The sequence below is a fragment of the Natator depressus genome, chromosome 4 (assembly GCF_965152275.1).
Source record: "Natator depressus isolate rNatDep1 chromosome 4, rNatDep2.hap1, whole genome shotgun sequence".
Taxonomy (NCBI): domain Eukaryota; kingdom Metazoa; phylum Chordata; order Testudines; family Cheloniidae; genus Natator; species Natator depressus.
In genome coordinates, this window is record NC_134237.1 from 62,249,384 (window position 1) to 62,262,983 (window position 13,600).

General features: G+C 37.7%; 1 protein-coding gene across 5 annotated transcripts in view; it reads left to right on the forward strand.

Moving 5' to 3' along the window:
- Nucleotides 1–13,600, forward strand: part of GRIA2 (glutamate ionotropic receptor AMPA type subunit 2) — a 114,153-nt gene that overhangs the window by 75,508 nt on the left and 25,045 nt on the right. For all 5 annotated transcript variants that reach the window (XR_012639303.1, XM_074951057.1, XM_074951058.1 and 2 more), the window contains exons 7-12: nt 3,298–3,465; nt 3,769–3,873; nt 4,631–4,741; nt 6,687–6,893; nt 7,858–8,228; nt 12,563–12,761. Coding sequence is in view for 4 of the 5 variants with exons in the window: in XM_074951057.1 (XP_074807158.1) it covers nt 3,298–3,465; nt 3,769–3,873; nt 4,631–4,741; nt 6,687–6,893; nt 7,858–8,228; nt 12,563–12,761 (1,161 nt within the window). In the remaining variant the exon portion in view is untranslated. The remainder of the gene's footprint in view (nt 1–3,297; nt 3,466–3,768; nt 3,874–4,630; nt 4,742–6,686; nt 6,894–7,857; nt 8,229–12,562; nt 12,762–13,600) is intronic.

Below are 13,600 nucleotides of genomic sequence, written 5' to 3' on the forward strand. Positions count from 1 at the left end.
TCCAATATATAGGAAAATCAATATACTACTTACACAATTTATGTATTTATATATATTCCTTATCCTGTATATAATTATGGTAACCATCACATAAACACTTGTATTTCACTTATCGTAGTCTATGTTTCAAATAAGTATATAACATTAGAAATAGTCTGGGAGTCAAGAGACTTAGGTGCTGTTCTTGACTCCACCATTAATTCAACATAGGAATGTCACTAGATCACCATCTATCAATTTTCCATATGAAACAGGGAGGTAAGATGTTTGTATATCACTTTGAGCCCCTTCACTTTAAAGATGATGTATATGTGCAGTGTTTTATACAAAGGGACTTTACACTTAGCTCATTCATGTCACTACATTTCTCCCCAATAATGACATAATTTCCCCTGAGTACTTGTTAGACTTCTGAGGCATAGAAGAATAAACATACAGCTAAAATAAAGTAAAATAAATGGAATAAATAATTATAGGATGGTACAAAATGCTAATAAGCTTTTATTCCCCCTTTGCAGGCATTGATTGCAATGTTTGTTAACCAAAGTTCTTTACATTAAAAACTTTGCACATCACATTTCCTTCTACTGTGAAAAACTACACAGAAAGAGTATTGCCATGCTCAGCGACTCCACATAATGTGTCAGACACTTCAGTCTCACTGGATTGAAACCATGAGAGTGTAAACAAAAAATAAAGTTGTTCTTTTGTATTTCACTTTTCTTTTTTGAGCTTTTATGAGGATGCTCATTTCAGGTTGAAAATTCAACCTTAAATGCACATGTAAAAATGCAGGACTCCCACTGGCTGCTTGGAGAGAGATTCCACTTACCATCTCTTAACCTCTGGGATGAAGAAGCTATCCCTGAATTTACCTTTTTAAAATGTTCAGTTTAGTTTATTAAATCAGCTTCCAGCTTGAATTATTGCTTGTGGAATGAAGACATAAATGAATAGAGTAACATATTATGTATTCATACTACAAATCTCTGAGCCACTGAAGTCCAGGAATTATTCATCTCCTGAGGAGGGCAAGTTATGTTTGCACCAGTGTGCTCATTTGGAGGTTCCACCAAGAGGAAGAAGCTTTAAATAGTATGTGGGATCCCACAGGAGCCCAGATAAATGAGACTGAACCAGTCCATTCCCAGGCTGCCTTGACCATACTCACTCATTAGTTAGGTTTTGGCATGGCATTAAAGAACTGCAAGTTATCTCCATCTTCCAGAAGAGTAAGATCCTCCCTGCACCAGGTCTACCCTTTTGGGTAGAACCTAGGGTTGAATCTACTCCAATGACTTGAATATTTATTTATATTCGTACACCATAACCTAGGAAATCTTTAGGAAACCTTTATTTATATTGTGTTGTATACAGCACTTGTTTTCCAAGATTTTGGTTTCACCTATAATATTTTTCTTGTTGAATTCAATGCCATGCAAGAAAGCGTATTCCTTGTCCAGAGCAAATCAAAGCCCCATGAGTTTTCATATCAAAAGTTCAACCAATAGAGTAGACCATGAACATGAGCCTCAGTGAATCTTTTGTTTCCATCTCCTATTAATTCAGATGGCTTTATGGATTACTCTAATAGCCACTGAGTGAAATCTTTTGAGAAAATTCACTTTAATTAACCAATAAATTTACATAGTTTGAAAAAAAAAAAAAAAGAAACTCCCTCTCCTTCCCCCCCCCCACAAGATCTAATGGTTTCATATGAAAATGACTTCAGTGCCAGAGCCTGCCTTGTTTACTATTACTACAGCCTTCTGCATGAGTTGTGCTACCTAATGAAAAATTCTCATTAAAATATGAAGTGAGCTGTAGCTCACGAAAGCTTATGCTCAAATAAATTGGTTAGTCTCTAAGGTGCCACAAGTACTCCTTTTCTTTTTGCAAATACAGACTAACACGGCTGTTACTCTGAAACCTAGTATATATTGTCACCAAATTTGAAATAATTTTGCGTGAGGACACCCCATCATCTCGGGCACTGGCACTCACTGAAGGACTGTCCGGATATGTGGACTCTCTACTCAGACCCTACGCCACCAGCTATCTCCGTGACACCACTGATTTCCTGAGAAAACTACAATGCATTGGTGATCTTCCATGAAAACACCATGGATGTAGAGGCTTTCTACACAAACATCCCCCACACAGATGGAATACAAGCTGTCAGGAACAGTATCCCTGATGTTATCACAGCACAACTGGTTGCTGAGCTTTGTGACTTTATCCTCACACACAATTATTTCAAATTTGGTGACAATATATACCTCCAGACCAGTGGCACCGCTATGGACACCGGCATGGCTCCACAATATGCCAACATTTTTATGGCTGACCTGGAACAACGCTTCCTCAGCTCTCGTCCACTCACACTCCTTCTCTACCTACGTTACATTGATGACATCTTCATCATCCGGACCCATGGGAAGGAAACCCTGGAAGAATTCCACCACGATTTCAATAGCTTCCACCCCACCATCAACCTCAGCCTGGACCAATCTATGTGGGAGGTACACTTCCTAGACACCACAGTGCAAATAAGCGATGGTCATGTTAACACCACCCTATACTGAAAACCCCCAACTGCTATGCCTACCTTCATGCCTCCAGGTTCCATCCCTGACACATCACACGATCCATGGTCTACAGCCAAGCACTGAGGTACAACCGCATTTGCTCCAACCCCTCAGACAGAGACCAACACCTACAAGATCTTCACCAAGCATTCTCAAAACTACGATACCTGCATGAGGAAATAAGGAAACAGATCAACAGAGCCAGACGTGTACCTAAAAGCCTCCTGCTGCAAGACAAGCCGAAGAAAGAAACCAACAGAACTCCACTGGCCATCACATACAGTCCTCAGCTAAAACCTCTCCAACGCATCATCAGTGTTCTACAACCCATCCTGGACAACAATCCCTCACTTTCATCCTCCCTGATCGAACTAACCTCGTTATCCCTAGCCTGATTCTTGCTTGCATATTTATACCTGCCTCTGGAAATTTCCACTACAGGCATCCGACGAAGTGGGTATTCACCCCTGAAAGCTTATGCTCCAATATGTCTGTTAGTCTATAAGGTGCCACAGGACTCTTTGCCACTTTTACAGATCCAGACTAACATGGCTACCCCTCTGATACGGAATCCCAAAGAATATTTTATCATCCTTTTTATTTTTAATGTATTTTTGTCTTTAATGGATTAATAATGATAGCCTTGGAAAATGTGTTGAAGCTTTAACTCCTTACCACTTTTTAATGCATAATATTTAATCCTTTTCAGTATACATCTGCTCTGACCTATGATGCTGTTCAAGTGATGACCGAAGCTTTCCGTAATTTGCGTAAACAGAGGATTGAGATCTCCAGAAGAGGAAATGCTGGAGACTGTCTTGCAAATCCAGCAGTGCCCTGGGGTCATGGTGTGGAAATAGAAAGGGCATTAAAGCAGGTAGTCTCTCTAGAACCAGTTCTGGAATTTAATGTCTGTATGAAATACTCTGTGAATGTTCTGAAAGAATCTTTCTGCCTCCTAAACTGGACTTTGTTGGTAGAGATTTAGAAGACCAGCATCAATATATCTAATGCCCCAGGAAAACATCTTAGTAATTAAGGTATATACAATTTTTAGGATAAACCTAAATACAGTCTTTATTTTTTTTTTTGCATCAATATCCAATCATTGAAATACAAAATGTATTTTATGGATAAACGAATTTAACTCTACCACTATTTCCATTCTTATTTCACATAGGTTCAGGTAGAAGGTCTAACAGGAAATATAAAGTTTGACCAGAATGGAAAGAGAATAAATTATACAATAAACATCATGGAGCTCAAAAATACTGGTCCCCGGAAGGTAATTTTAATTCTAAATGCCCTTAAAAGTTGTACCCTGCTAAGTGATATGGAAAGGTAGGTGACTGAAAGTTAAGGTATAGTCATCTAAAGGCCATGTTGCAATTAAGATTATTCGTATGATTATATTTTAATGGTCTTGCAGAGCAAAGAAAAAATGTGCCCTGTTTGTTTCTAATAAATATGAGCTTTTATTTCTGGTAAGTACTATGTGAAACAATAGCTTATTTTATTTTAAATAAATTGTGTAGATTTGTTTTTCTTTTCTTTTCTGCTTAGAGCAGATAAGTGGGAGCAACTAATCCAAAGAAACATTAATGATGACTTTCTGAACTGATGATGCAGAATACAACTTTTCAGAGAATAACTCTCATTAATGGGTTCTCTAAATGTGATTTTTTTTCTCCCCTACATCCCCAGCCACTCAGAGGAAAGCCAAATGCAGTAGCAGTGAACATTTCTTCCTGATTTGTATAACCTTTACAATGCTGCAGCATGATTTTTATACCAACATCAGGTGATATGTGGCTGAACATTTTAACCTGCGTAGTAGGAAAATTAATATTAAAATTTGTTTACCTGTGCCAAGTTCCTGTCTATTCCTGTCTAATGCTTGCATGTTTATATAGGTAAAGCTGCAGCTACTATAACTTTCTGTGGCATATTTGGAGTGGGTATGGTGTGCTTGAATGTAATAAGATGTTTACATATGAACATTCATATTCACCAGTGTCCATATATCTTACAAACTTTTTCAGATTGGATATTGGAGTGAAGTGGACAAAATGGTTGTGAATCCCATTGACGGGCCTCTTGGGAATGAATCCACAGGACTAGAAAATAAGACTATTGTTGTCACCACTATTTTGGTAAATAATTTAACATGTTTCTTGTGAGACGGCAGTCTGTGTTTTAGTATTATAACGAATTGGTGCACCCCATTATTTTAGTTATCTGTTATGCCAATTCATACCTGTAAGACAGAAGACTCTGAAATGCTATTTTTTATGGAGTATGAATGAGAGGACTGATACAATCCAATTGCTGTTAAAGGAAGAATGATCAGTACATGGACTTGCTTTGTAAAAATCAAACAGTTATTTGGTTGGTAAATTGTTCAAAAACAATCTGTGCCAGCCACAAGGAACCAATAGCCTGATTCTGAAGAACTCTCTTCTGAGTGGCAAAATTGTATTATTTATTTTTAAAATCCACTCTCCATACGCATTAGCAAATGGAGTTCACCAAATCAGAAAAAAGAGCATTTAGGAGCTTCAGAGCTTTATCTCTAGCCATTTTGAACTTCTGTGCCAAAATGGAGGAATGAACAAGAAACTTAATCTTCTGTGTCATCTTAAGAGAACATCATATGCTGTTTGTATAGTAAAAAGAAAAGGAGTACTTGTGGCACCTTAGAGACTAACCAATTTATTTGAGCATAAGCTTTCGTGAGCTACAGCTCACTTCATTGGATGCATACTGTGGAAAATACAGAAGATGTTTTTATACACACAAACCATGAAAAAATGGGTGTTTATCACTACAAAAGGTTTTCTCTCCCCCCCCACCCCACTCTCCTGCTGGTAATAGCTTATCTAAAGTGATCACTCTCCTTACAATGTGTATGATAATCAAGGTGGGCCATTTCCAGCACAAATCCAGGTTTTCTCCCCCCCCCCCCAACAAACCCACTCTCCTGTTGGCAACAGCTTATTTAAAGTGATCACTCTCCTTACAATGTGTACGATAATCAAGGTGGGCCATTTCCAGCACAAATCCAGGGAGAAATGTGCTGGAAATGGCCCACCTTGATTATCATACACATTGTAAGGAGAGTCATCACTTTAGATAAGCTATTACCAGCAGGAGAGTGGGGTGGGGGGAGAGAAAACCTTTTGTAGTGATAAACACCCATTTTTTCATGGTTTGTGTGTATAAAAACATCTTCTGTATTTTCCACAGTATGCATCTGATGAAGTGAGCTGTAGCTCACGAAAGCTTATGCTCAAATAAATTGGTTAGTCTCTAAGGTGCCACAAGTACTCCTTTTCTTTTTGTGAATACAGACTAACACGGCTGTTACTCTGAAACCTGTTTGTATAGTAGCGATGTCATCTAATTTACACAGCTGCTTAATCATAGATATGTCTTTGGTGAGCAACTAGCTGTTCTGGCTGGAAGATTTTTTTGGGAAAATAAATTGAGGCAAGAAGTGGAAAAATCCCTTTTTATTGTGAACCTATTATATGTCACCAGATTTGCTGGTGGTAAGAATTTTGCTGCGCAGCTCTAGTTTATTGTCTGGACCCCCTAAGTATTTCTGTGCAGTAACTGAATACATGTATTACCTAGAGATATTGCAATATTGAGGGGGCCGGGTGAGAGAGGTGGCTGCAGAATAGAGAAGAACCCTTTCAGATTTTACAGTTTTAACAAACAAAACCCCACCATCCACACTCAAAACCCCAAACAAAGAAGAGTAAAATAAACAATATATTGGAGCCTCTTCTCTCCACAGTGTATACATAATCACTGTCAGTGTAATAGGCGTTATTTAAACATCTCTGGGATGGTTATACCTGTAAGTGTTGGCATTTGAATCTGACCATGAAACATATAATTTAAAGTGTTATATAAGACATGCTAAACGAATAATCAGAGTTACAAATCTAATGACCCAGAACATTTGTGAGTAAGATGGTTTGGATTTTCTTTTTTCCTCCCTGTCTAAAATCAAATATATTTGTATAATAAGTACACAGTTATCACAGTTGTCTCTTCATTGGCAAGCTAAAATTCAGTCTTTCTGTGCAGGAATCCCCATATGTCATGATGAAGAAAAATCATGAACTGCTTGAAGGAAATGAGCGATATGAGGGCTACTGTGTGGACTTAGCTGCCGAGATTGCTAAACATTGTGGATTCAAGTACAAGCTCACAATTGTTGGGGATGGCAAGTATGGAGCCCGGGATGCAGACACAAAAATCTGGAATGGGATGGTTGGAGAACTTGTTTATGGGGTAAGAAAACCTTCTTAATAATACTATAACTGATGGTCGTGGTGTGTGTGTGTGTGGGGGGGGGGGAGGTGTTCTCCCTGTCATACAGGAAACTGGTCTGACTCATATTTGCTATGGGGATAGTAGCTTGTTTTGATATGAAAAATTTAAAGATTAAGACATGAAGTTTGATTTAAATATGAAAGTTAAATGAGGAGAAAGAGTCTGTATTTTTATCTTTTTTTCCTACAGACACAAGACAATATGCTTTGCTAACATATTTAAGTGCCATAAACTTCTAAAGTGCCATAAACTGTCTAAAAACTGTAAATGCAGTATAACATACATATGTAAGGAGAAGGCTTGGAATAGTCCAATCAGATGGTTGTATATATGTCAGTAAGAAGATTTTTCAGCTATGAATTACTAATTAGTTTACCCTCAATACAGCACTATCATGAAATGACTATTATCTATGTCCCTGATGTCCTGTTGAGGAGAGGCTGAGGGAACTGGGATTGTTTAGTCTGCGGAAGAGAAGAATGAGGGGGGATTTGATAGCTGCTTTCAGCTACCTGAAAGGGGGTTCCAAAGAGGATGGATCTAGACTGTTCTCAGTGGAGGCTGATGACAGAACAAGGAGTAATGGTCTCAAGTTGCAGTGGGGGAGGTTTAGGTTGAATATTAGGAAAAACTTTTTCACTAGGAGAGTGGTGAAACACTGGAATGCGTTACCTAGGGAGGTGGTGGAATCTCCTTCCTTAGATATTTTTAAGGTCGGGCTTGACAAGACCCTGGCTGGGATGATTTAGTTGGGGATTGGTCCTGCTTTGAGCAGGGGATTGGACTAAATGACCTCCTGAGGTCCCTTCCAACCCTGATATTCTATGATTCTATTCTTCATTTGTGATATGCAATAGGAATGAAGCCATTCCTTGTTAACGATCACATCAGTTATTATTACCATGCTTTGTTTCCTTTACAGAAAGCCGACATTGCAATCGCTCCATTAACTATAACATTGGTGAGAGAAGAGGTGATTGACTTCTCAAAGCCCTTTATGAGCCTCGGGATATCTATAATGATCAAGAAGCCACAGAAGTCTAAGCCAGGAGTGTTTTCGTTTCTTGATCCCTTAGCATATGAGATCTGGATGTGCATTGTTTTTGCCTACATTGGGGTCAGTGTAGTTTTATTCCTGGTCAGCAGATTTAGTCCATACGAGTGGCACACTGAGGAGTTTGAAGATGGAAGAGAAACGCAAAGTAACGAATCAACTAATGAATTTGGGATATTTAATAGTCTCTGGTTTTCCCTGGGTGCCTTTATGCAGCAAGGATGCGATATTTCGCCAAGGTTGGTTACTTGCCCATTTCAGCTTTGTGCATTTTTGGTCTCAGATGGAGTTTCATGGTGCATATATATTCACTTTCAAGAGGAAACTGGTTACTGACTTCTTTCCCAATTTGTTCAAAAGTCCTTGAAATGAAAACAATTGCCATCGGTGCAGGCAAGTGAAATATTTGATCGATATCCTCCTAACGTCGATCATACATTTCCCCAGTGAACTTATATACACCATGCAGAGGCTGTAAAATGCATAAGGTTCCTGTCATTCCATGCCTTCTTGGAGGGGTACCGTGTTTTTGCTGCATATTCCCATTTTACAGTCAACTGTGCGTCTGGTTCACACCAACTGGAATGGGAAAAAGGGTAACTCACCACTCATTAGCTACAGAAGCAGCACTTTCCCTCCAAAAACCACTTTACATACCATCTCACATACATATTAACCTATCGTTTTTCCACAGAGAGAGCTCTAGAAATGAAATAAAAGGAATCCATTTCCTCTAAAGCCATGTGAAGTAGTTACAAACAACTGCATTGGTTTTACATGGCTCAGTTTTATAGGAATTGTGAAGTAAATTGCTAGGATGAAAATGAGGATCTGATTCATTAAAAATACATACGCCTTTCTTGAGGGATTTTCACGTGCTTTATTTGGGAGAAAAGTAAGCACTTTACTTGCCCCACTTTTTTTTTTGCAGTTCATTAAATATTCTATTTCCTTTGTGCACAAGTGGTTGGGGCCTTGATTCAGCAAAGTAGTTTGGCACATGCATAATTACCTTGCTGAATCAGGACCCTACATGAACAATTGAAATATGGCAGTTGGGTTAATGAGAATTAAATCAGTGGAGCCTTCTAACCAGGCTCTGTGAGTTCACCTTCTTCTCAACATCCTAATATAGGAGAGGGGAAGGGTCTGTGTCCTCTGAGTTTCCTGTGTCTAATTACACAGTAATGTATGAATAATTACTTCTGGGCAAAAACAAAATGGAAGATATCGGGAAAACCTCTCGCTGATATGGCAGTTCCCGTGTGCTGTAGCACATTTACTTTTTACCAAGAAAAGCCTATTCTTTGTATTATATGGAGGCTATTAAATATTTTGTTGAATAAATACCTGCAGAAATACTATTTGTGACCATGCAATCAGTCCTCCGCTGGACATTCTATAAAGGAGCATTCCCCATGGCCTGGGCTTGCTTGCTAAAGGAAAAAGGCAGCTTTCACATTTCTATTGTGTGGAAATAAGGTAGCTACTTCTGATTCTGGAGGACAATATGCCTTTGGTGGCCGGGTATGGCTACTCTTCCCAGGGATATAATCACAGACCCTGTCCAGCCAAACGATATATGGCATTTGAGGCTCATCATCTCAAATAATGAGGCAGCTGTATAAATTTCAATCTTTTTCTCTTATCAGGCACCACACTATGAAATTTTAGCTGCATGTAAAGTAAACCAATAGCTGCAAAATTGTTTTTAATGAATCGAGCCCTTGGTAGCTTAACGTGAAAGTTTGATTTAATTTTTTTCACTGCTGAGTAATAAAACATTAGAATTGTTACACCTTGGTTTGTTAAAATTTAAAGACTTTTGTCAAGAGTAAGATTAGCACATTATCATCAAAAAAGGTATATAAAACTCAGATTATTTTGGAGATGTACTTGGAAGATACAGTGTCAGTACAGCATTTGAGATTTCCCAATTTTCTTTCTAGTCATAATTCATAATGAAAACATTCAATTTTACAATTATCTCTTTGTCTTTCTATTTATGTATTACTATAAAAATAATAAGGCTGAAATCTCTTCTATCAATCTGTGTTCTTATACCAAGCCCATTCCTGTGGTTACAGAACAGCCAACAAATTAATTAAAGTAATGACCAAAAAAAAATCTCTTGGGCTGCTCATCTTCCCCCAAACTGTAGGGAGGATGACTTAGGCTGTGTCTGCACTTGGATATTTTTGCTCACAGTTCACACCATTGTTATCACCATTTCATTTCCACCAGTGGGAACACTGCGGGGAGCACTAATGCAGACAAATTGCCGATGGGTCCTGGAGTTGTAAATACCGTGACCTGCTCTGAGTAGATCAGATCACATGGCATCCCCCTGGAGCCTTGTTTACACTAATGCTCCTACCATGGCTACTACAGGTAGAGCTGAAAGAGTGGTAGCAGTGGTGGGTAATTTTAGCAAAACTTTCTTAGCACAGGAAAGACCTAAGTGAGCCAAATTTTCAAAATGCACATGCACCCTCTCTACCTGCAAATTCCTACCTTTGTACATGCAAAGCATTGTGTGCAAGTTGGGTAACTGTGTACACAATTGAGTAATTGGGTGCAGAATCACTTGATATGTAGCTGTTAATGCTCACTTGCTTGTATAAATGTGAGTTATTGTTGGTGCACCACTTTGAAATTTTGGTTCAAAATTATGTTAAAAAGGAATTGTTTGTTTTACTAGGGATGTATATTATGGGAAAACTCTGAACATAAATGACAACTGAATAGCTTTTACATGGAAAATACCAGGCAGCTAAAGAAACAGTTGTAATGACTTTGGGCTTGATTCTTCTTACAAAGATTATGGGAGTTTTGCCTGCCTGAGGACTGAAAGATTACACTCATATTTCAGTAAATTATTGCCAATTACATATAATGTGAATTTAACATCACTACCATATAATTAGCACTAGTGTTTTTAAGGACACATACTTTACCTTGCAAATACATAGTACTTATCATGTAATCAGCTGTTTAATTATTACCATGCAAACAAAGAGCACTGGGATGATTGCTGTGCCCCAAAAAATGTTTTTTTCAAAGCTGAGAAAAAAAGAGGGTTTGCAGAGTAAAGTCTAGGAACAATAGGATGGGATTTCAGAATTTCTCATCTATGGTCCTTTTCAGTAGCATATTCTGGGCTATATCCTGCTATTGATTTTTAAGTAGGGCTTCCAATAAGAGAATCCTGAATGGAGATAGACATTCAGAATATGTCTTTATTACCATTGGATTTTTTTTACAATAATAATCAAAAACATGATTTATCTAGAATTGTTTCTCTTTATTTTTGTTCCCAGTTTATAGAGAAAATTTTAGTTTCTAAAATCTCAGAATTTTTTTCTGACTTGATATAGTTCTCATGACTTAGTTTAAATTTGCATTTACACTACGGTAGGTTGGGTGATTGGCGTAATTTTTTTATACATTACATAGTGCAGATACATTAGCAAAATATCTGAGCTGTAGTTTCATTGGATTTATGGGCTTCCTATGTTCAAATATACTCAGATTTCTACCAAGTTATTAAGCACAACTCCAAAGGTTATGTATATCCTAGTATAATGTATTGCTAGGAAACAATACAGTACTAAAATTGGAAAGTTTAAAGTGTAGACTGAAGTTTGACTTTGATGTCAGCATCAGTAAAATTGTATTATATTTTCTCAGTTTTGAAAATCACTGAATTTCTCTAGTAATGAACTCTAAATTGTTTGATCTATTTTTCTTGAGACCTCTTTTCTTTTCTTGAGCAGGAGATGCAAAACAAAGACCCATAACAGCCCACCTGTTGCAGTTAAAGCGTCAGATTACTATTTAAAACCTGTACTTTTTCTCACCCATTTTACTGTAGTGTCAATTTGATTGTTTCATGTCTATTCCCCAGTTTGCTAAATGCTTGTATTTTCAAAAATAGTTATGTTTATTATTTAGTTTATGAGAATTCACTTGACCAAAGCCTATTGCAAATAGTGCTGCCCGTTTCTCAGCATAGATTAATTCCTTCTAATTACTGTATGTCCACAGCAGCATAAATCATTGTTTTGTGGATATCAGTCTTTGTCTGAATGTCTGATGAAATTAAGCAGTTTTCAGCCATTCAGTTTTTTAAATACATTTGTAGTTTATCTGTAACACTGTTTCATTCATGTTGTTTGATTCCCTTGTCTGTGTTTTCATGTGTCATATACAGGACCTCAAATGAGATGGCATGAAAAGCTTATTTGTTAATATGGCTCACTGTGATTTGAGCAGTTTCATTTCAGGATATTCACATCTCTGAAGAACTGGGGCACTAATTCTCCATAAAGTAAACTCAAGTCTGGAGTCCTGATTTCAGCGAAGTTCACCAGATCTAGTGAAGCTTACAGTCTCACCCAGCAGAACTTTACAGTGAATTAATTTCCTGTTTGATTAGCATGCAGAGCAGCAGTACAGGATAACCTGAAGTACTTCTCTGTATTATAATGCATCATTTGCATAAAACTGATAACTTGTGTTCCTTTTAGGACATTCATTTCATTTTACAAATCCATTTCATACTTGTTATTAGATCCCTGTCTGGGCGCATTGTTGGAGGTGTGTGGTGGTTCTTTACCCTGATCATAATCTCATCCTACACGGCTAACTTAGCTGCCTTCCTGACGGTTGAGAGGATGGTGTCTCCTATTGAAAGTGCAGAGGATCTTTCTAAACAAACAGAAATTGCTTATGGGACACTAGATTCTGGCTCCACAAAAGAGTTTTTTAGGGTAAGAATTTATTCTTTCCTAGCTTTCTGTTTTGATCTTAAATAGTCATTCATTCATCTCACTTTTTTCTCCTAGGTTCTTTTAAAAGGTTTGTATGAAAATGTTATGTACACCTCTACTATATCACAAAATTAGGGCATTCCTTGTTTATATGGGGCAAAAGACTGCACCACCGTTTCTTTGTCTAAAGAAATTTAACAATCTGTTTAAAATAAATTTAAAGCAAAAAGTGGCTAAAAGAAGATTTACCTGTATAGTATTCCACTGCATGGAAAAAAGCAAGGCCTGAGAGTACAGAACAGCTTATTCCATTAATTTGAGTAGCACAGCAACAAAATATATTTATTTGTATTACAGTAGTGCCCGAGAGGCCCCATCCAGGCTGAACCTTTAATACCATACTATATTTTTGTTTCAGAACGTATGATACAATTTTTATTACCGTGTCAGCCCTCCAAAAGTAGGTCTCCCAACAGCCTTAAAATCCAAGCTTGATCCAGAAAATCAAACAAACAGGATACTAGTTTTGCTCAGATGAGGAATGTGTGTGCTGTGTTGTGTCTGTGGTCTCTTGGACATGGCTGTGCTTGTGAGATGGCAGTGGATTTGAAGAACTACTCTTTTTGAAGAAGCCATTGTCCTGTTGTCTTAATTCCTTAAATTAAGATTCTCAAATAAGAATGTAATTGAATTTAGTATTAATATCCTACTGGAGGTGAAGGGGCAAATTCTGGCTTCCAAAACAGACACTTCAGAAACCCGTGAGAAAGCCACACCAAACCATTTGTATATGAAGATAGTTTCTCTCTGATCCTAGCAATTGAAAAATCATGGGGAAG